This window comes from Ixodes scapularis, unplaced genomic scaffold (genome assembly GCF_016920785.2).
Source record: "Ixodes scapularis isolate PalLabHiFi unplaced genomic scaffold, ASM1692078v2 PGA_scaffold2__306_contigs__length_199485367, whole genome shotgun sequence".
Lineage (NCBI taxonomy): Eukaryota > Metazoa > Arthropoda > Arachnida > Ixodida > Ixodidae > Ixodes > Ixodes scapularis.
Genome location: NW_024609857.1, coordinates 25,149,745 through 25,174,394, shown reverse-complemented (window position 1 = coordinate 25,174,394; position 24,650 = coordinate 25,149,745). Strand labels below are relative to the sequence as shown.

General features: G+C 47.7%; 1 protein-coding gene across 1 annotated transcript in view; it reads right to left on the bottom strand.

The window, feature by feature from the left end:
- Positions 1-24,650, bottom strand: part of LOC8031411 (Down syndrome cell adhesion molecule-like protein 1 homolog) — a 136,470-nt gene that overhangs the window by 65,207 nt on the left and 46,613 nt on the right. Inside the window, exon 2 of the mRNA XM_042291779.1 lies at positions 10,110-10,394. Within this exon, the coding sequence (XP_042147713.1) occupies positions 10,110-10,394 (285 nt within the window). The remainder of the gene's footprint in view (positions 1-10,109; positions 10,395-24,650) is intronic.

The window sequence follows — 24,650 nt, the reverse complement described above, 5'->3', positions numbered from 1 at the left end:
TGAGAGCATTTCGACGAGTACGATAACGACAAAGTGAGAATGACAGCGAGATTCAGTTGTCCCGCCTCCAGCACGAGCTCCCTACTTTCCACAACGCTTCCACGCCTCGTGCACCTCGAGCGCACGCGCGCAGCCAAAGCAGGACGGAAGGCATATGCAGCGCGTGCTTGGAGGCCGGGCGTTCAAAAGACAGGCCCTGCCGTTCTCATTCTGTCAGCGACCATGCGAAGAGCAAGTCGCCCGCTTCTTGCGCAGTGGTTGCGGTGACGTCAGAGTGACGTCGAGCTCTGATTGGCTTTGATTGGAAGGATAGTGGGTAGACCTCAATCCTAGATGCCTTCAAGTTTACCCACTATTTCATTCAGTCAGCCAATAAAGGGCAATTCACACACTTTCGACGAGTCCGACCGAGTGGGACTGCAATTGTTTGCGACATACGGGTTGCTATGCCAACAGCTGCGTCGACTCCGCCAAAACGGGGTAAAAACCGGTTTTGTTGGAGGCGACGCAGCTGTGGCCAGTGTTGGGTAAAGTACATCTAAAAGGTACTTCATGTAAAGTACAAAGTAAATGAGACGTGATGTACTAAGTACACTGGGAGCAACATACTTGAAGTACTATAAATACAATGTACTTTCAAAGTACAGTACAAGTATTTTAACACAGTCTTTAATTATGCCCTTTCATTCCCCTATATAGTGATTTTTTAACTGGTATGCATTGCTCAGGGGCCAGAGGTATTCAGGTATTCAGCGGCGAATATATGATAAAGTCAAGTGGCCACAGAGTAGTTATTTTCAGGAATCCCACTTCTGAATTTGGCGCCCCTTGCACTGGATTGCTGCACTCAAGGGGGCTAAATGTACTAGGAGAGAGCATGACGTCAGCCCAGGGCCGTAACCAGGGGGGGGGGGGGGGGGGGGGGGTTACGGGTTCTGACCCCCCCCCCCCCCCCCAAATTTTTTTTCTGGGTACGGCCCTGGTTGGTGCACTTGCAGCCAGCCGATTTTAATCTCCACCTCTGCGCACGCGCGGTGGCACCGGTCGGCTACCGGGTACCAAACCGGGACCGGTTCTTCGGTTTGCTATAACTCTCCATTATATGCCACCGATGCACATGATTCATAGGCGAAAATAAGACAAAATGGCCGCCGTTGTCCCCGAAAACACCCCCCCCCCCCCCCCCCCCCCCCCCGAAATTTTTTTCTGGGTACGGCCCTGCGTCAGCCCCGTAGCTTCCGCAAACAATCCTCTCATAGAGGAATGTCCTCTCCTTAATGAAAAGAACAGTGAGTGTGCAAGCGCGCTGGTAATAATTAGTCATAATGTGACGCTTGAGATTGGGGTGTGAAAAAATTAAGGAACTTTCAAATAGAAGGAAGAAACAAAAGAGAATGTCTCGAAACATTATGACGTTCTCCCCTGTTATCTTTTACTAGACTCGAAAATTTAATTGTTCCGCACCACAGTCGCAGGTGCTACATTATAATTAATTTCGCTCGAGGCTGCAAGGTGCGCTGGCGGCGACACAGGCACGAGCTATAGCTACAGACGCCGTCGCGTGGATCCACTAGTCATGACGTATGCGGGTGACAGGAGCAGGGGTTGTCTTCTATGTGCTGTGCGGATAGAAACTGGGGGAGAGGAGGAGAGGCCTGATTAGTGGGTGTATTTTCATCCCTCCCTTTTCTCAGTTTCCAACCGTATTGAAACCACAAGCTCAAATACGACGACCAATTTACTGTACTACACGGCCTGCGGTCAATAGATCTCACGCAGGCAGGCGTCAACTCCGTTCTCGGCGAGGACCGGGACAAATTCGTCGACGCGTCTTCGTGAGGCTCCGCGCCGCGCCGGCACATAGCCGCCACGCGCGGCACTTGGGCTGACGCCCGCCAGCGTGCCGCATTCGCCCCTCGCAGCCACTGCATAAAACATGAGGCCTTTCTTCTGTCGGGCTCGGTGCGCGAGCCGCACCGTGCTCCTGCCGTCAAAGCGAGCAGCCGATACGCTGCGTCCGAGATATGGCCGACTCCACGTTCCTTCTCGAAGAAGGGTGTAAGAAGCGTGTTGGTGTGTCATCGCGAACACGTGACGCTGTCCGCGGTGTCTCTTACAACGACCACAGGGATGACCCGACTATATACACGGATTTACGGGGAGTTCTTAAGAAAAGAGAACAGTGTTTTTTGGTTCGTGTAAAGAAACTATGCATCGCTGCAAGCTCGAACTCCGTAAGAATCTGACGCTAGGACTCCGGATAGAACGGGGAAGTCCGAAAACATGATGTTACCAGCCTTAAAAGTATCTGAGAAAACGAAATTTCTCTATAAACTGCTGTCCACACAAGCCTGTCAAAACAACAAATGACATTGTGGAATCCTGTAGCATCTCGTTCAATGAAACAAACTTGTCATAAAGAAAGAAAACAACATTCTATTTCTTGATGGCAGATATATTCACTGATATAAATCCCACAAAGCGTTAGCGATATCGTATCTTGTTTTGGCGATATTAGGCTTAGGTGGACAATGGCTCATAGAGAAGGTCCGTTTTTTCCTCAATTATCTTTTCATCCAAGTAACGTCATCTTCTCAAACTTTGGCCTTGTATCTCAACCGCTAGGTTCACATTCTCACGGACTTTGAGCTTTTCTACGATGCTTAGTTTATTTAACCCGGGCCGAAAAACACGGTTCTCTTTTCTTGGGAACGCCCTGTACAATACTGAAGTCACTCAGCTCAGGGAGCGCGGGGCGTGGCGAGCCGCAGGGATGTCATTATCGCTCCGCGGCCAATAAGAGCGCGGTATTAGCCGATTAAGAGCGCCCAAGAACCAACCACGAAGCAAGGATCGCGAACTGACATAATGCCACGCCTTCCGTTTCTTAAGCTGTCAGTGAGGATAGCTAGGGTGCCTGCAGGAACGCGTCTCCGACCGGTGTGTTTTAGCGTCCTTTTCTGTCCACGCATCCAAAGTGGTCCCGAAGTGGCAACAAATGACGTCACAGAAGCCGGGGTGTCACGCTGTCGGATGGCGCGATCCTGGCGGTTGGTCGTAGAAATGCTGGAGAAAATCACGAGCGAACGCGAGTGTCGCTGTCGTCGCGGCGTCCCAGCTCCTGGCTGCTGTAGCTTCCGTGGACTGTCACACTGGAGAGCGACCTGCAGCGGAACAGGCGTCCGCCACATTCACCATCGCCGCTGTGCGAGAGCGTAACACTTCCATGACGTCATCAGGCGGAAATCGAGGCACCACATTTTTGGATGCGGCAAACACACCAGTCGGATCGAGACGCGTTCCAGGCCAATGACAGTGGGTTGTGTTATGGAGATCCTATACGAAATGCGAGACTCGCCGAATCCTGGGAAGTTGAGGGCTTTGACATCATGCTGCCTGCGAGAGTTCTTGAGAAATTGGTTCACGGTTAGGAAAATAAAAGCCTTGAACTTCCTTGGTTAGGTTCTTACGCTCGACAACCAAACCTTGTAAGAACTACTTCGCGCAGCGCATGACTAATGCGCAAAACTTCCCCATTTTTTTATGTGACGTTTGCCAGTACGGCCTCTGGGCGCCGCCATCTTGCCTGCTATGGCCCTAAACTCGTCAAACACAAAGTTGGAGCAGAAAGCTCGCGGAGCGCGCCGATTGGACGTCGACGAAAAAAGCGCGAAGTCATCGTCGTGATAGGTCAATCGGTGCGCTCCGTCAACGTTGGCCCCAAGTTTGTGTTTGACGAGTTTAGAAGTCCTGGGCCTCTAAACTTTTCAAACACAAAGTTCAGGCCGAAGTTGACAGAGCACACCGATTGGCTTATGACGACGATGGCTTCGCGCTTTTTTCGTCGACGTCCAATCGGCGCGCTCCGCGAGCTTTCTGCTCCAACTTTGTGTTTGACGAGTTTAGGGCCCCTGGTGTGGGTAGATCGTCTGATAGTCTAGCATTGCTGGGGCGTACCCACGGTTTCCAGACTGTCGCCCAAACAAAGCGTTTTCTATCCACGGTGACCAGACTGGCTCTCGAGGCTTGGCCGCTTGCAAACGTCTATACCGCTAAATCGAAACAGAGAGGAGAGAGAGAAAAAAATAATTGTTCGCCCTGTAATGAATCGAGGACGGCTCAGGGGCACCTGTAAAGCCCGTAGCAAATATTTGACGATCGTAATCTGCTTGAAACGAGTCTGCGTGTCACAACAATAACGCCACGCCCATCACGATAACCCAGTACCAATCTTATGCAAGATCCAGGCAAATACAAATAAAATAACTTTAAAAAATTGACTATGCGGTTACGCTTTCTCAGCTTCGAGCAAAGGGTCTAGAATAACCAGTATGAGCCTCCCCTATTTCGATAGCGTGATATATTTTGAGAACCATTGGCAAACAATGTCCTAACCGCGCCATCTTGAAATTTAACACAACATCTTTTATATCCGTCAGTCTGATGCAGAGATGGCTGTTGATGGAATGAGCATTTTTTCACCCTATTGTTATTTTCAAACAGTGACATAGCCACGTTACAAAAAATAGATTCGTCTGTCTTTAAAGCGAAGGGGGAAAAATTACCTAATTGAAAAAGCGAATAGAGAGAAAAAATTCTGGTCACAAACAAGTGCATCTCATATGAAGAAAAAAAAATGAAAACTAAGAAGGTAGCGTTATAAGACATAGCAAAAACAGATCAGATTAACGAGATCAACGTTGTTGCCTGCTTATCACGTGTAGCCACACCAGATGCCGATGACGTAACTACACATAACGTTCTTATTTCCGCAGATTAATAACCCATCACCTCTTTATTGTTTGGCAAGAAACTCAGTTTCGCCATCCATTGGGACATAACAACACTTCCGTCTCACATATATTTCCCAAGTTTCTTACACGCCATTCTTTTATCGTATGGATTAAGTCGGACAGTGCTACAAGTGGTGATTTCCAGAAGATAGCGTGCATATTTGATTTCGCAAATACTGGGAAAACCGCCGTCAAGTTCAGAACCGGAAGTGGTTGGGGGCTATTTGCGCACTGGCACCACCACGTTTGAACCCTCGGTTTCAACTCACGCGAGAAAGCGCATAGGGAACTCAGTGCAAATGAAGATGCTCGTTGCACCCACCCATCTCGTTCTGATGTCGCATCTCTTGCCAAAAGTTCAGCTCGTCGATCAACTCTAAGCAGAAAGTTCAAGTAAAACTCTAAATAAAAAAAAAAATATTAAGAACATTTCACGCGTGACAACGGTCCTCTTCCCTCACGGGAAAAAAAAATGAAGATAGAATTTTTGTTTTGCGTTATTCACACACACATACACACGCACGCACACTCCAACATCTCTCCGTCAACCAAAGAAAAAGCGGAGAGGAACGAGCGCTCTTTTCGTCGCAAGTAGCGCTAGTGCACAGCGCCAACGGCACCATTGTTTTGCACGACGGCGCAGCAGCGAACAAAGAAGGCGGGGCAGCTCAAAGCGCGCGGGACGCTCGTCGCGATGCTATACAAAGACCGGCGCGAATTCGTTTCACTGCGCGTTGCTGCTGCTGCGTGCAGAACGCGCGTTTTCTTCGCGTGCCTAGCACGAATGCGATAAGCGGACGAAAATGAAATAAAATAAAATAAGGAGATAGAACCGGGACTGCGTGCTTCCCGAAAAAGAGAGCAGCCGGAACCCCCCCTTCCACCGCCACCACACTAAGAGACACATACACACGCACACGCGCACACGCACGCAGGGACATCGATCGACGCGCGCTTCTGAGCCCTGGGTTCTAAACGCGAGTACCCGGTTCGAGCCCCCGCGCGCGGCTCGATCTGGAGGAGACCGGCGGCGCGGCGCAGGGGCGTGGTCCCTCTTTTCCGTGCGTGCCGCCGTCTGGTCCTGATGACGCGTATCGCCCGACGGAATGGACGACAAGGTCGAGCTGTTCAAAGAACAGGGGCGCGTTGAAAGGTTCGTATCCGTGATGTCGCGCAGGAAAAGGGTTGCGTTCTTCGACGCGGAAGGAAGTGTGTATGTGTGCATGCTTCGCCCTTCAAACAAAAAGAAAAAAAGAAAGGGTTCTTGTTTATATGCAGTGTTCTCGTGCGTACATCTCTAAAAACAACGGACCAACTTGTCTCAGAGCCACTAAATGAGCTACGCTTAGAGTACCGTCACTCTGTTCCCCGATATTGTGGTGGCTGCCGTCATCTTGGTGATTAGTACGGAGCAAGCGCAAGTGCCGATCGTCATGATTCAAATGTGCGACTTCTACAGTATTGGATTCGGTGTTAGGAAGCTCATGCAATGTTGCTTTGCCGTGTCGCGAACTGTTTAAACGTTTGTAGGGGTCGGAGTGGCGTTTCCTGTGATTTCAGATACAGTTTCAGATAACTGACAACCACGATATTAGGCGCCAAAATGGGTAAGTGTCGTTACTCTGAAGCGTATTCCTTATTTAGCTGGCTCTAGTCCCTGTTATGACAGGAGTTTTCGACTGTCCCGTTTTACAGAAACGAGACTGATCATCTCACTGAATAAATGAGTGCGGTACATTGAGAGAGCACGAAAGCGTGTGCGTTACGCGAAACGCGTTATTCAGCGGCCGGACTGGACTCCAAAAATGCGAGTCGGTCATTTATTCCGGGCATCTAGATCGGTGTTGAAACGCGAAGTTAACGTCTGTCGCACTGTTTTCCTCTACAGAATCAAAACTAACGCTTCTAAGGCATTTTAGACGGCGCGCCAAAATCGGGTTTTCGACGTATCGCGCTGCAATTTACTACAGAGGTGCAAGCAGGTAATGAAAATTTAGAGTGAAAAAAAAAATCAAGAAATAAACTTACTTCGTTCAAAAGAAAAAAAAAAATCTGTTCTGGGCAATCTACGCCGCCACATCGCAGACGATGCACGCGTAGGGAGAAGTGCCGCCGACAGATGGCGTACGCCGTGTCAATGGAGCGGAGGTTCAAGCTGCCATCCGAGTACGGAAAGAACTGAACAGAGAACACCGCATGGCCCTTCACATGGGGACCAGAGACGAAGTCGAAGTAAAATGGCAGATGTACCAGGCGCAAAAGCAAGCCGCAAAGCAACTTGTCCAGGAGAAAATGTCTCAGGCTGACTTGCAAACAATGAGAGACATTAGCTCAAGCGGGAGAGATGCGCCTAGAAAGTTCTGGAGATACCTTGGAACCTTGGACGGGAGAGATCAGAGGCTGGCTATACTCGACGAGAACAAAAGGATGACAGCAGACAAACTTGGGCATAGCCTTACAGACCACCTAGTGAAGATATTTTCGCCCCCGGGAGCACCAACACCTCAGGACATCTTACCACATCAAAATCCGGATGGTACTCCGGTTGATGTCGACGGTGGAGAAATCGGCAGGGTGTCAATCATACGCGCTTTGACTCACCTAAAAAGTAACACCGCCCAAGGACTGGACGAGATTCCGGCAAACGTCCTCAAAGCACTAGGGAAAGGTTCAAGGGATCAGCTGGCAGGAATTTTTAACAACATTGCCTCTGGAATAGAAGTTCCTGGAGACTGGAGGAGAGGCAAAGTCGTTCTTGTTCCAAAAAAAGGTTGTGACCAGCGTTACCTCTGCAACTACAGACCACTGACTGTGACCAGCACGATATATAGAACTTTCGTACATATTCTGAAGGAGCACATGACTGCATGGGCAGAGGAAGAAGGCTTGCTTACGGAACTTCAAGGAGGTTTTCGACGAGGTCGCCGGTTAGAAGATCATCTGTTTACGCTAACACAATGTATTGAGGTTGTCCGCAAGGAGCAGAGGACCCTAATATGTTGTTTTCTGGACGTCGCTAAGGCCTATGATAGTGTGCCACATGCCCAGTTGATATGTCGACTACAACATCTTGACATGCGACCAGAGTGGGTCACCCTCATCCACCGCCTATACAGTGGCAACACGGTTAGGACAAAGTTAGGTGAGGCTAACTCTGAGGAAGTGCTGGTGACAAGAGGCTTACGCCAGGGGTGCCCACTCTGTCCACTATTGTACATGCTTTACGTAACCGGACTCGAAACGCAACTGATCCGATCTGGACTGGGCTTCTCGTTGGCTCACTTAGAAGATGGTCTGACCGTCGAATGGGTTCTACCCGGACTTACCTACGCAGACGATGTAGTACTGACCGCGGCATCAGTCTGCGACATGCAGAAACTCCTAGATGTCTGTACGGAGGTAGCAACGGAACTGGGATTGAAATTCAACACTAACAAGTCAGCAACGGTGCTGTTTGCAGGTCCACAAGATCCAACATTTGGCAGTCTTCGACTCGGGGTGGACTGTGTACCTGTAATGAACTCGTACAGGTACTTGGGCATTACACTCACAAATACAGAGGACTACTTGCAAGAGCATCACGCCCATCTCCGCCAAGCAGCCATCAGAGGAACCAGCATTCTGCGCAGACGGAATCTCTGGAGTTGCAATAGATTCGTTGTGACCCGGGAGCTGTGGAAGGCGGTGGTGGTACCAGGATTGACTTTTGCTAACGCTGTGGTGTGTGTCCCTGGAGATATCCGAGCTCACATAGAACGTAGGCAGAGGGAGGTCGGGCGTCAAGCGCTAGGCTGTCATGGTACAGTAGCAAATGAGGCTGTCCAGGGTGATTTGGGATGGTCCTCTTTTGAAGCCCGTGAAGCTACCAGCAAAATCGCCTACGACGGACGTCTCCGACATATGGACACCTGCCGGTGGGCCAAAAGGCTGTTCAGGTACACTCAACTGACTGGGCTGCAGACCCGCTGGCAGAAACGCCTATACCAGCTCGAAAGCAAGTACGGTTTTTTTGCGGACCCTGTCCAAGCGTCATCGGCCAGGGAATGGGAGAGAGAGGTCCGGAAAAAGGTTCGCGACCAGGAAACACAGCAGTGGCTCAAAGATGCCCAATTGAAGACTACGCTCGATGTGTATGTTGCAAACAAGAGAACCATCGGCCCGGAGGCTAGGCTATACGATAATAGCCTGGGTAGTCATTTGCTATTTGAGGCACGAGCCGGGGCACTAAGGACTCTGTCTTACAGACGTCACTTCGATTCTACTGTGACCACGAGCGTGTGCCGGGTGTGCGGGGCCCACGACGAAACAGTAGCACACATTGTACTGGAATGCGCAGGACTCCGACCATCCCAGTCACGAGACAACGACCGTGACCTTCAAAGCCCTCTGGAGCTTACCGAAGTATTGGGCTTCACGGCTACTAGAGATGGACACCAAACCAGTGAGGTTAGGCCAGCCGCACCAGCGGACAGGCCTGCCTCGAATGAGACTACGGCCTCCAGTGGCCCACATAGGCCGTCTGTCGAGGCAACAAAGAGACGATTAGAGGACTGGTGGAGAAAGATCTACCTTAGGGGGCAATAACACGCAAATGCCCCCAGGCTTGGGCATGAATATTGTTCGAGCCCGCCCGATCTAAAGGGAACAGCCGCATCATCATCATCATCATCATCATCGAGCGAGCGCCGGCCGATTCGGGTTGACAGACGATCTCGCAAAAGAACCCGAGTCGGCAGGCGCTACTTCGACGCGGCGTACGCCATCTGTCAGCAGCACTTCTCCCTACGCGTGCATCGTCTGCGAAGTGACAGCGTAGATTGCCCAGAACAGTTCCTTGTTGTTTTTTCTTTCGAACGAAATAATATCATTCCTTGATTATTTTTTTTCTTTTACACTGTGAAGTTGCAACACGTACTTGCACAACCGAAGTCAATTGCAGCGCAATACGTTGAAAACCTTTTTTTGTTGTTTTTTTTTCAGCCGTCTAAAGTGCCTCAGAAGCGTTGGTTAACATGCTGTAGGATCGAATAATGTCAAATTCGGAACATTCTCACACCTGATTCAAACAGCCGCTAGCACATTCAAATCGAGTCTGGGATTTGCGCTTCGGAAGCCTCGGGCGAACGGTTCTACGCGCGGAGTTATAGTGGAAGATTTGCTATTGTCAATGAAAGCTTAAGGAGCGCAGCGTGTGGCTACAGCATCCTTATCGGCAAGGCAGCCATCTCATCGGCTGCGGGGCACTAATGAGATGCACGGGACTTCGCGCTTGTCTACAGACGAAGGAGAATGGCGTCGAGGGACGCGAGAGCTCACCCTGAACGAGGAGCTGGCTGGAGAAGGCGTCGCCGCCCTGGTGGTTCTTGAGCGAGCACGTGTAGTTGCCGTTGTGGGCGACGCCGACGTTGTTGACGACCAGGACGGAAAAGTCGTCGAAGGTCTTTATGCTGACCTGGGCGCCGTCGCTGCTCAGCCTCTGGCCGTCCCGCAGCCACTGGAAGTTGAGCGGGGTCGCCCCGGACGCCGCCGAACACACCACCTTGACGTTCTCTCCGCGCAGAACCGTCTTGGGGAAGTGGAACGGCTGCACCTTGGGTTCGCCTGGGAGACAGAAAAGCCACGGCGCACGGTTAGAGTCGGAGTTGGCAACTTCCGAGCATGGAAGCGAGCTTCTCAACTTCGATAACATTTCGGCACCTGGTGAGCCTCGAGTGCTTACGCATAACCGAAGCACGGTGGAGGGACACGAACGCGTATACTGCAGGCAAAACAATAAAAAAAGACGCCCTGCCTTTTTTTTTTTTTTTTTTGTGACAAAATCTTTGACACGAGAATGAATTCGACGTGTGCCACCAACGTGATACTCAACATCACCAGAACGTACAGCGTCCCCTTGGAACTTTGGGTTCACTAAACACCGATAGAGCGTCAACAAAACCTAATGAGGCTACCTTGGCGTACGCCGTTATTTTGGGGCGAGAAGCGTATGACTATATAGAATCGGGTCTACGCCGAACCCTGACACAGTATTCCTGTACAATTTCAACGCGAGCTGCTTTACTCTTGTTTGAATCATGTTTGCTTCATACATGAACATGTCTGTAGACAGTTTTTTTGTATGACCAATGTGACATGTGACAGGACCACTGTCACGTGTGACAGGATCAATGTGACCTGAAACACACCTGGCAAAGTGTCATGCCGTATGTCCTTTGTATGACGTATTAGCTGTGCGAGCGCAGCTTTAGAGTGTAGAAGAGCGCATCGACCCTCGGGCTTTCGATATTTTCCTGTAACTCGAGGCACTTCGAAGAACTAGCCGCTAATGACTGTATCTTCTCTACCGCTGCACGTGACTCGCGAGCTAACGAGCGGAAACAACGTATATGCCTTCGGAGCGAAGGCAGCCAACCGCGCTCCCCCATGACTGCCACTCGCGAGCCGCGTGGAGCGCGCTCGGTGCTATTTAGGAGCCTCGATATAGCAACGTGGCCCCGCGGAAAAACGCCTGTAGCCGATAAGAAGCGAGGCATGCGGCTAACCGCTTCCAAAGTCGTTACCGAGAGGCATGCGAGGCAGACGAACACACGCGCACACATCCGAAATCCTGCCGCGCGCACCCGAGGTCGTCGGGTGGCGAGGTTCCGACGCGAGAACCATCTCTCGGGTGTGAGCTATACCGAGGTCCATGACTCCATGCGTCTCAATGTAAGTCGGAGATATTTACGAGGTGTTAAGCTGTTTGTAACGAGACGGCGCTTGCTGCCTGCGTGCGATGCACAGCCGCCGGCCGATTCCTGCCGACTCTGCTAATGCAAAATATGACACGCGCGCGGGCGGGCACAGACGTTCTGAAAGGGGGTAAATAAGAAGGTGGTTTTGTGCGCACTTGCGGCAGCAAATAGAAGCCAGCCGCAAAATAGTAACCTCGTCATTGGGGTGCCAGAATAATCGTCGAGTTGAATGCACCTCGAGGATTCGAATGCACACCCACTTTTCAAAGCTGCAGCAGTGTCCGTGATTAAACACCTCCGTCTCGATCGAGTGGAAACCTCCGAAAATGCTTCGGGAGAAACCTGCGTGCTCTTGAGCAGTGATATTCGCTCGAGGCAAAACTTACATACCGAAAACCATAATTTAAAGGCGTATTTCTCAATTTCCTCTTTCACTTCGGTTGAGCTGCGATATATTTTGTTCGTTCTACTAGAATAATACATAGAAGGACTGCTAGCAATATAGTATATAAGACAAAAAAAAAAAAAAAGAGAGATGGACCGAATTCGTTTTGGAACCACTCACGCGGCATAATATCGATTGTATTATATATGTGTTTGTTATTTATTTTGCAAGCGCGGACTCGCTCCGTGATATCTATATCGCCTTCGAGGCAATCTATGACGCGAACAAAAGAATTATCCTTCCGGTGTCTCTCTTTCTCTCTCCCTTACACAGAAACACACACTCAAAGACACACACACATACATGCACGGACACACAAACATACGCACAGGCACGCACGCAAATACACTCACAGACACACACACGGGCACGCACGCGCGCGGGCACGAAAAGAAACTTTATTTAACCAAAAAGAAAAAAAAAAAAAAAAAAAAGATTATAAACTTAAAACAGAGACAAAGCAACATTCCCCCGCAAAGTCTGTTTTCAGGCGTTATCACGCCGCATTCTCAAGCTCCTATATTTTATGCACGCGTATATGTATTTCGGAAATAAGCTCTGCTCCACGACTCCATTATACCCAAAACCCTTTCTTCTTCGCTTTTTTTTTTTCTTCCCTTAGTACGTTTGACTGATTCTTGGCATTTGGAGAAAGCGTTTCTATGGCAACTCGTTCTAATGGCATAGCGGAGAAACTGCTTTGCCTTTCTCTGGGCAGGCCTCTGGTAAGAGTAGCAGTCCGCATGGCAGACAGCGAAATTGGCTTCCTTTCTAACCGTGTGCACCGCACCGGCTTTATACGTTTTGGATTATGTTTTTTTTTTTTTTTACGAATTGCGGGTAAATCCCGCCACTCCCGCAAGTTAGAGGACGTCGTTTGGGCTGCACATGTGTTCCTCGACGGTTCTGTAGTGACGGTAAAATATACGCGATAACTAACGTGATAAAAGAAGACGCAAATAACCGTGCATCCCCCCCCCCCCCCTTTTTTTTTTTACTTGCGAGCTGTTCTATAAATGTGGCGTTTTTGTCGAGCGGTGTTTTATGGTGGCTCTGCATACTGATAAAAAGAACAGCTGCATAGAAGCGACGCATTAACGAATCCAGTACTCGTGTAGCATGCTACAAGAATTACAAGAATAGAAAGATAACGAAAGCAAGGCAAGCTTTGAGATGATATGGCGAAGGAAACAGACGTGGATTAACCGATGACATTACATTCGTACGTCGACTTACTGTATCTGCCCGATTACCTGATTCGTCGCATCGTCTATCCCCAAACTTATATCTGCCGAAGCTTTACGCATCGTCTCTCCCCAGGCTCATATCTGCCGAAGCATTACGAAAGACTTCGGTGATTATTTGTTAAGCCGCTCTTAAAGAGTCGCGATCCATCGTAGCTGTTCACGAATTTCGCGCGTAAGAGTATCTGCGATATGGCATTAACGCAGTACTTCCCAAGCTGTGCTACACTTCAACCCACCAACCCCCCCCCCCCCCCCCCCCCCCCCCCCCTTTTCCCTCTGTCGCAGTTCCACAAGCTTTGGATTTCAGTGCATGAGCGGTAATATACAGAATTGGCGCTAAAATTTTATTTGAATGTTAGTATAACCGGAGTAAACCAGTTAAACTAAAATCATCGAAAAAAAGATGGCATCGGAGCAGGATTGGTTGTTTCCAACGGGTAAAATTAACGGTTAGGGCACAGTTCCTCAAGACAAAGGAGGAGTTTAGCTCCATGGCAACCCCTCGCTGGATCGACATGTCGCGACCCACATGTACGACGAAACCGTCTGATCCGACGTCCGACCGCGACGGTCGGAGGCGAGGGTTTTCAACGCTCTCCGGTGCTACGAAAACCCTCTCCCCCCAAGGTCATTCCGGCAGTCCGCACGTCGGATCGGAAGGTTTTCGTCGTACATGTGTTTCGCGCTTTAAAACTGTATTAAAGGACACGTGTTTGGGAGAGGAGGAGAAAGAGAGAGGCCGAAGTAATCGCGTCTACGGGATGCCGGTAAATGAAGAGTACCCCGGAGAAATTACGACGTGCCGAAACGACCTCGGCACACCGTTACTCGAGCTGCCTGTCCTTTTATGGCATGCCAGGTAAGCAACAACAGCAACAACAAAAGAGGCGCAAAACATCGCATGCCCCTTGTCCGGTGGACGGTAAACTCTGCCGGCTGAAGCGGCAGAGACGCTATACCAGGCGGCTTGTAAAACAGCTTGCCCGGGCCATAAAATGAGCGTTTACGGTTGGCCTTAAGTCCCGGAATGTTGCTTCGAGCAACCCGATGATTGGAGTAAGTGGTTAGTGGAATAGCCTTTAACGGGCGGCCAGATATTCACGGAAGCTGACTCGCTCGTGCTGACCAGTTAGTTGAGTGTGGATATAAGGTGGCGGTTTCAGCGTATAGCCTTGACGTCACATTGGGAGTGGCAGCACCGAATTTCTTGCTGTGTCGCACGTGTCTGGGAATACTTATTCCGCGACATCGCGCATCTATAGCATTATCCGTTAGTTCGATGGCATTTTCTCCGTGACTGATGCAAAGAGACATTCACATGATGACTGCGTTCGGCACGTGATAAATGCAAGATAATGTTCTCTTCTTTTTTTTTTTCTACAAAATGAATATAACAAAAAAATTATGCCAGGTAGCTCAGATATAATCCCGAGCTACAAAATCTCAGAAACACAGCTTTGCGTGGCCAACAATTGCGTAGATGTTTGCATCAAATTAGTTATTGACATCGACACTGCTGTAAGAAAACGCTCACGGCGATAATGCATATTTTATATATATACACGCGGATACAAAGTCCGCAGCATTCCTCGTTGGCATAGCAAAAGCAGCTCTGCGGCCACAAGAGCAACCTTGAGTAGTACCTCAGAGTCCCGCGACAGGTTCAATGGTGTAAAGTAAACGCTACCAGAAGAGGGGAAATCTTCTGAAGTCTTAATCTTTTCGTCTAAGAATATATTAATTTGCGACATTGATTTTAGCTTTTAATATTTTGCCGATTATTATGTAACTCATTTGTAATCTTGACAGCTAACATGGCGAAGATCCCAGACGTTTTTTTTTCTGTTTTTTTTTTAATTTTTATTATTAGATATATTGTAGAATGTAGCCCACAAAAAAGTACTAATGGTTATCTTAAACATGTTTTTTTTTTCTCTAGCTTATCACGATATACATATTGATAATTTTTGACTAATCTACATCTGGTATAGCATTATTCTTAGTCGGTCTTTCTTTCTAGGAGAAGTATTTTAACAAAGGCTGCTATCTAGCAAACCAAAATAGAAAAACAAAGTACCAACTATTGTGTCTAAAAGCCCAAAAATTAATTTAATTTTTTTTTTATCAGCACATGCCGATTTTGTTAAACAGTCTCGTATCTTTACAAGAAATACAAATATAATACAGCGCAGAAAAACATATACAAACGTTAAACTTTTTGCGGCGTTCTTTTTTTTTTTTTTTCGATGCGGGCGGCGGGGAGTATGTTAATTATAGCACTCGTTGATTCCCCTTAAACAAAAAAAAAGAAAAAAAAAAAAGAAATACTGTCTCTGAAGTGACAAGGTCAAAGATGGGTCTCGCTGAAAAATGCTGAAAATAATAATTAAAAAAAAAAGGACATGAGGCACTTGAAAAATAGGGAACCAAAACGGCTCTGTGCTCAGCGCACGTCATTGCATTTTATTAACTTTTATAGTGTTCGATACTCAAACTGTTATCATATATTTTTTTGCAGCTACAAAAGCAAACATTTGGGAACTTGCGAAAGCAGCTTACGTCACGGAAGAAAAGCTCGCCGGGCGTCTGACCTCAGAGTTGATGTATGACCATCGTGCCGGCCAATGTCCGTAGACCTTTTGGCAACCGTTCCTCTGCCACGCCGACAGTGAGATTCATCAATAATCTACAACGCAGTGGTTGACGCTTCAATTTTCATATTTTCATAAAAATATCTGGCATGAACTATGCCCATTCCCCCGTCGAAAAATCTGGTCAGCTTTCCACTTTAATGAACCTCCCACCCCATCAGGGGCTCCCTACCGACGACCGGCCTCAAAAAAAGTTCCAGGTCACTCCCGAGAATCCTGCTTCAAAAGGGGTTGTGGATAGGAACTCAAAACTCCCCATTTGCTTATACTGTGCTACAAGTCCATCATAAAAAAAAAAAAAAAAAAGTATTTAATCTCTGGACCTTTCCTCGTGATGTCATGGAGCACAGGTTTGAGGTGCTCCCAGATGGCCTAGGGAGCATGGTTCATGAGGTATACGTATTGTGCAGAATGTTGTCAGCTCCCCTTCAGCCCAGTAAAAGACTCCAGTGTGGAGTCCAACGTGCTGATGAAACGAACCAAAGTGTACAGCTTGGATTTCTGATCCGCATTTGCACTGACAATTCTCGGAGGAGTCGACATGCGCTACAGCGTGTTCGTTCTTGATTCTTTGTTTGATTTATCAACTGGTGACGTGTGTTGAAGACGTGCTTGCAAGAAGTATTCAGCGTCTTCTGAACATCTTTCAAAACTCGTCTTCCCTGACCACTTGAAGCTCTTTTGAAGTAACCTCTACCGTTAATTCTTCTTCGTTCTGTTTTTTCGTGACTTTGCTTGTAACTCACTGAAAGAGGTTGACATCACACAACTCACCGGGGCTCTCCTTTACGGGTACCGCAGGAACTTTACAGATACCACAGGTTTTGTACATGCAATTCTTCGAGCTTGCGTCACAAGCAACTAGAGCTGCCAAGTCATCTGTGTCTGAGATGTTTGTATCGAGAAACTTCTTTTTCATAGCTTTCAACACCGGTTCCGTCTTTGTGTGTGTCCAAACGTGTGCCGACTAAAAATAATCAAAAATATTTGTTTTCATGAACCTACAGTATCATGTTGTCCCAACAAAAAGTAAAAAAAAAAAAAGAGATCACAATTAAGTCGGGAGAATTAACCTAGATGCGTCGTGCTCTACGGAAGAGAGCATGCTCGAAACTATGCGCTCTCTGAGGTCAGACAGATGGATGGCTGGATGGGCGGATGTTAATGGCTATACCCTTCGTAACGGGCGGTAGCTTGCACCACCTAGCGTTAATGTATAATCCTTTCGTCACCTCCTCACAGCTCGTCTTGCAAACGCGGCCCATACGCCACGTGACCCCTATCAAGGAGCAGTGGAAACATTCTGAAACCCAGGTTTAAGAGTTCAGGGGAAACTCTTCCTACTTCTTTCCACTTCAGCAGTTCAAACGCTGGAGAGGAGATCGTCTATTTTTCAGCGTTCGCTCTGCTAAAGTGGAAAGAAGTGGGAAGAGTTCGCCCTGAGCTTCTAGCCTAACACCGACTACAATATTACCTCGTCGCAAGCGCAAGCCTCTGAGCGGAAGCTAAATTCGCAAGCGGATATAGCGACGCCCTCGATCACGCTCGAGCATCAAAGGCGCGAGAGGCAGATTGCGAGGATTTGCGTCCATCTTCTCGTGGGGACGAGAGCTCCGCGGATTCGTTAAAGGACACGGCCCGTTATATTTAAGGCCCCCGAAGGTTCCTCCCCGCTCGGCCGCTGGGGGATTTTCTCCGCCCGTTTCGATCGATACAGCGCAGCGCCCCGAACGTCTCTTCTTCCTTTCCTCGAACGACGGACGGAGCGGGCGAGAACCCGATGCAGTAAAACAAATCCCCGGTTCCATGCCGGGTCCTGGAAACGAACATCGGCGACAGTTGAGTTCACTAAACTTAGACACGGCAGTGTAACTGCTGCTCAGAGTCACACAGCCGCGTCTAAGTTTACCGTACTTAACGTCGGACTAAATTTAGCGGACGGTGTTCGTGCGACGCTGGGACGTCACGTGACGTCACGAGACACTAAATTGCCTCTAAATTTAGCGGAGGAACTGATTTCGCAGACAGTGACGTCATGTCACGCGACGTCACAATTTTCCCGCTAAATTTAGCGAAGAAACTGATGTCACAGACAAAGTCACGTTACGTCGTGTCACGCGACGTCGCAATTTATTTTCCGCTATGTTTAGCAGAAAAATTGCTCCGCTAAATTTAGCGGGAAAACTGTGACGTCGTGTGACATGACATCACGAAACACTGTGACGTCAAAATTTCACGCTCCGTGAAGCTTAGCGGATCCCCCCCCCCCCCCCTTACATTTGGCTAAAAAGATATTTTCCCGCTAAGTTTAGCGGGCCACGACCTCCATTGTGAAACACACGCGGGATCCGCTGCGAAGCCTCGCCGATAACGGCTATTGCCGTGAGGCACCGGAGGAGTCGGCTTAACGGCAGAGTGGGCGGATAAAATGGCCGACTGCAGTTTCAGTCAAGCGTCGCTAATTTTGGGAGATTTTGACCCTAAATGCGGCGACCTCAATTAAAGGCGACTCATTGTACTTCGTATATGGACCAGAAAAATCCCCATTATGACTGCCGCTCGCACTGGAGAACTTTACTTTGAGTACTGTGCAGCTAAATGAGGCATGGGTCGAGCTGCATGCGAGCGCAGCGAACAGACAGCTATAGGGCGACTCATTGTTTATTCAGCAAGCGCGTTTGTCCCCAAGAGCTGTGGCTGGCACCGCGCTTGTGCTGGAATCTGCTTTTGAAAGCGCGCAACATCTGCTCAAGCGTCATGCCTTGACGTGACGTCAGGGACACGTAGTGTAAGGAACAAAGCAGAAAGCTAAGATTATAATGCAATTAAATGCGAAGGTTCGAGCCAGCTGGACAAGAAGGACGAAAATAATCACCGGAGAAGGGGAACAAGAGGGACAAAGGACAAACAGAAATCTCCAAACACAGCTAGGTGACTGGTGCGCGACCGAAAAAATCTGCCTGGTCCGGGTATCGAACCCGGGACCTCTCCATTTGAATTATTCTTTTCTTCTTGTTTGTGCCAAAAGAAAAGAGGAGAAAGGGGCAGAAACAAAACAGGCTCAATACTGAAAGAACCTTTAAGAGACTGTGATCATTGCAAACGAAAGTCATATGTTGAAGTACGCTTACACAAGGGATCAAAATGATTCGAAAGCTATCATCGTTTCCAGATTTCATGGCAAAAACCATGTTTCAATGGGGCGATCGAGTGCAACTGGCGGCGTAGTGGTGTCGCGGAAGACGTCCAAGAAGGCCAAACTTCGGCTGCTGCATTGAAAAAAAAAAAAAAAAAAAACTTTTTTAAAGGTTGACGGTCGAAGAAATGCGAGACATCTGCCAAGCAGAATGTCTAGGGATATATGGCTCGACACCGCGCCACCTACAGCGTTAGGTTGATCCGGACCTACGCTATGCCGTCTACGCTTACTCATCACGACCGTTTGATTCTCTTATTCGTCGTTTCAGACTCGAAGCAGTACACCACCCCCGAGTTGAGAGTACGATCATCCCGTCGAGAATGATGAAGATATCATAATGACTTATTTCGAAGATATTGATTTTGAAACAGACTGAATCTATTAGACCACAGGCTTTTGTCTATATGTAGTGCTAGAACTTTGGAGTGAACTCCAGTCATTCAAGTGGGCAGTTAACTTAAAGCATTAATTCTTAAGTAACTGAAAAATAGCAACACATAATTAGACATCGAGTGATGTGCAAAGATTGTGGCTGGGCGATTAATCGATTAAACTACCTACTGATCGATAAATGTTTTAATCGCGATTAATTTTTGAACCGGTTAGTCTGTAAAACTTTGACGAACCAAAATAAAATAAAAATTAAACGGTTCCACCACGCAGACGTGGACGAGTACACCTGTACGAAGGCGAAACTTTATGTACAATTTTAACCTAAAGTAAACTCTAGGGGCGAGATTTGTAACTCCAGACAAGTGCAGAAGGTTACACGTATCCCAGCCTATCCAATGCCATGCAAGTGTCTGTTTAGAGCGATTAGAGATTATTGTGAACAGTCAAAGTAGGTCACTCTTGCCGGAGGATATCACTGAACACCTTTGCATCATGCAACTGAAGTAAGAATCTGTGACTGTGAATGCTTTTGGTCTGTTCTCAATCACACATCGAGGCTGATTCATAATCGAAATTGCATATTGCGCCACTTGTCACATAATCAACAAAAGGAAAAATAACATAAAAAAACATGTCTGAACGAGACTGATTAATCGATTAATTATTCGAATAAAAGGTGGTGATTAATCGGGTTATAAAAAAATTAATCGACGCCCAGCCCTAGCAAATATTAAGCGTTACATGTCTCCAACTAGTATCTATAAATCGTTGTGGATGAGATTGTGCGTCAAATTAATATCTATGCGTATTTAACTGTATTTAATGCATTGCATAGTTTTTGTTTGTATAACTTATTTGTGATTCACTGAATAACCCCCACTCCCGTCTCATTATTTCGTGCTGCAGTCATATGTTCGTGTCATTACGTTCACTCTTGTTTAAGTGAACTGTACATATTATTGTACACCATATCTGCCCCTTACTACCTTTTTGGAATCGTCATACTTCATAGCACAATCTCACAGTTCCTTTGAAGTAGCCTATCTCTGAATGAGACCAACTCCTTCGTCCCATCAAACAAAAGTAAAGGAAGGAGAGAATCACATACAAGGCTTAACGATGAAGTCATGCGTGTTCCGTGTTTCCATCAAATCCCAATTTGTATTTTATGCTTAACATATTCAAATAATACTTAGAGCAGAAAAAAAAAGAGTCCAGATTACCGATGCCAACTAAATATAGGCCAACGACCAAAGTTATTACACACGCGTCGCCTTAAAACTAGAATGGGGTTTCTACCAAATAACAAACAAAATGAAGTCAAACTTTTATACACGGAAGGGACAGAAGATGAGCTAGTTTATTCATTGTCTTACTTGTTTTTAATTTTATTCAGTGACCCGAGCAACGGCTCATTATAAATGGAAGAGTGTTGTTCATCTTCAAAAGGCAAAAAGGTCAACCGGCGCGACTGCTGATTTTACGAAGAAGGCAAAAGTCAAATCGGACAAAAATGCAGCAAAAAAAATCATAATAATTACGGAGCTGGAACGCAATACCTTTTACATAAACAGACTCACGAACTGCAGAAAGCAAACGCTCAAAACGAAGTAATTAATTAGAGATGTACAGCGTCGCTCCCTAATATATGTAATCGTACGAAACCGGTTTTTGGGTCGACTCATCGTCGTCCGGTCTTCTTGTGCGCGGTCGTTCTTGTTTGACGGCTGAATGCGCGGCCGCCGCGGCCGACGACACACACTGACAGTCACGCGTCGCCGAAGTCGCGACCTCCGCCTAATGAGAGCCCGGGTGACATCCAGTGCCGACAAAAATGAATAAAAAGAGGGCGCCGATGGGAGGAACAAAGGAAGCGACCGCAGGAAGCCTGAACCGGCCACGCCCTCCCTAAAGCTTCCGCTTGTTTCTGGGTTATACGGTGATCACGCCTAACCATCGCCAGCTGCTCGTCTTCGTTGCGGACGTACATAGAAATGATCGATCACAACGTATCGATTTCGTGAAACACCGATACTAGAATTCCTTAAGGTCGTTCTTAGATGGCAGGGCTATAATGAGCGCCAGAAAAGTTTACTTCCTCATAATGTGATAAAAAAAAAAATATGCAAAAAGAGGAGACACTGGCTGCTGACGCCGAGCTGACCTTGCAGCGCCGGCCACTCTTCGGAATATGTGTGAATGAAGGCCTTACAATCCAACCAACCGTCAGGCGCACCTGACGACCATTGAGGGATAGGAAGAGATTGAGCGCGTGGGGACGTCCGAACATTGAGCTCTGGTTTGAGAGACTATAGTGGGTAGACCTAAAACTATACACGAACTCAGCTCGGTTACGTCACGGCGCGGTGGTGGCGCGTCGGGCGCACTTCCGGTCTGGGGCTGTGGGCGGAAGTCACCATGCGAGACGTGCATTCCTGCGTTGTTTTTGAAGAAACCAGACAAAAACCTGCCTTCTCGTCAATACATCGCGACTAGGACTGTGCTAAAAGAGTCGGGAAAAGTTTGAAGGTCAGTTTTTATGTGTTTTCTGCATGACGTCGGCATCTCAGCTACGATTCACGCTTTTGAAGCCCGAGTGACGTCATGAATGAAAAAAAGCGAGCAGAATGTCAGTGTGCGAATTAGGCTTTACCGCCCATTCTGCGGCGTCGGCGCAAAATGAATCGTCGGAAGTCACACTATTCACGCAAAGTTTTGGGGTGTAATGATCGCCTCGTTAATTTCGCTGAGGCCACCACAGTAGTCAGACATGGCCAGGAAAACGTAGAATCGACCATTCCATCGCGAAAAAGAGCACGGGGGCTCACACCGACGCCGACAACATCGCATTCCAACGGTTTGTTTACGGGTGCGGCGAGCTTTTGGGCCACACTCCATCGCGCATGCGCGGCGCCGGTGGCGCCCGTTAGGGGCGCTTCGATTTGTCTCTAAACATGAGTTGGTCTATAGCTGCCTTTGTCTCCACGGTACTTGCCGAATGCATAGAGGTATTATAATGTACGCTAGAGGTTCAACTGGCGCTAGTGTCAATGCGACTTCCGTGACGCAAATTGAAGCAGTCTACATTTGCGGTGCTCTTGTGCATTCCTATGGGAAAACGCGCGTGCATTTTGTCTCTTCGCCAAAAAATAACACTGAACGCTTTCGTTATTTGGGTCGTACCGAATACTATGTACCTTGATTAACATTCTAAAAGTGTAATTGCTTTAGTTAGCGCACTTTTCTTCATCGGTGAGCGATGTTGAACTTCGCTACATTTCAGTCCCAAACATGTACTCCGCAGCAGGTGTGTAAAAACAAGCGACGATTGAAAGCAAAATAACAATCGAAAGGAATATAGAGTGTTTTCAAGGTTCGCCAGCATCCCGGTGACGCTTATATACTGCTAATATGCCAGTCCTCTCACTATGTGAAAATGACCCCTTCGTGCATAAGGGGATAAAGACATTCAAAACGTAAACAATAAAGTGCGTGGGCCGTGAAAAGTGTCTCTTCGTATCGTTTTATCTGCCGGGCACCCTTAAGCATGCATGCAGACACTTGTTCTCAAAGATTTCGAGCGTGCGGGTGATATTTTGAACGTAGAACAAGCATCTTCGCACAGAGCAGAAAGAATAAAGTGGTGCTTATTTAAAATCGAAATATATTACGTGGCCTTCAATTTATTTCGATCGTGCATGCACTGGTAGTTACTGATCCTGTGTTACTGAGTAGTTCTCGTCGTCTCTCTTGGCTTTCCAGATGTCCTTCGTTCGTTTGTCAGGTATAACCCTCATGCTGAAAAGCGCCAGCGCCGACGTCGTGTTCGCGCTAACAGTGTCCGACAGTGCAGATAAATACACGTACGAAGCCGTTTTAGCACCGTTTTTAATGCAACGAATTCAAAAGAAAAACGCAGTAACTGACCAATTATTTCATCTGTGTAATTGAGAAATATTCCAATACGCCTAGTACGCACGAATTATTCGTGATATTTGCTCTTGTAATCGAGCGCAGAGAGAAAATGCACTCGTTTTTTCCCATAGAAATGCATTACCGGAAGTCAATTTCGGACTGGTTGCTGTCTGCTTCAGTCAGTACACTAGCGTCACTTGAACCTCTAGCGTACATTATAATAACTTTATGGCCGAATGCGTTAGAACGCGGAACTCTATAGCGTCCGGCGTTCGGTACTCGCATTCGAACGCGTTCGACCAATGCAGCGGAGACAAAGGCAGCTAGCTTTATGTCTACCCCCAATAATCATTCCAACCAGGGCTCGGCGTTCTGAAAGGCCCCGCGCGTACTCCGTCTCCGCCTCTCTCTCACTTTCTCGGAGCATACTCACTCTTCGAACGCGTTCGAACGTCGAAAGCCGCCGTCCGGCGTTCAGCGTTCGCGTTTGAACGTATTCGAACAGTGAGTACGGTTCTATCCCCCATAGGGAAGTGAGTGAGTTTCTATCCCCCATAGGGAAGATATATGTACATATACCAGAAAAGAAGCGGAAGAATCAGACATACGTCACGTTGGTCGACATAGATGTGCCGCGCTCCAAAACATGCAAAAGTCATCATTCCCCAAGAACAAATCAGAAGCAGCTTCGATTTGAGCCAAGGGCTATCCAGTTCTTTCTTCAGCTTTAAATTCATTACAGCTGATTAAAAAAAAAAAAAAGAAGTGTCAAACCGAATCTTACAGACACCAATGTACGACAGCACGCAGACAGGTGTACTCAAGCGTGTGATTATTTGACTTAATCCATTACTTGATCATTTTTCTGCAAAAAGAAAAAAAAAAGCAGAATGATTGTTGAAGGTTTTGACGAAGCAGAAAGGGAGTGAATAATAGTCCCTCGTAGGAGTGGCAACGCTCAGTTCCTTTGTGATTAGGAGACATCGGCGTCGCAATTACCGCTTAGGAGATGCCCTTTTGTGGCCGGGAGATTTGGAATAAAGTTTGCTATTAGAAGTTTCAATCAGTGGAAATTAGGCCTGTGCTCCAGAGGGAAAATGTGTCCAAAGGCTTACGCCTGCCAACCTGCCTCACCCCGCAGTCATTCACCGGCGCCCTGTGCCTGGTTCTCCCTGCACTTGTTTGTATTATTGTAGTTTGTTTTACTATTTTTATCGCTTAGCGTAACAAAGGGCCTCTTTTAACGCAGGTTCATCGGTGTCGTCATTTAAAC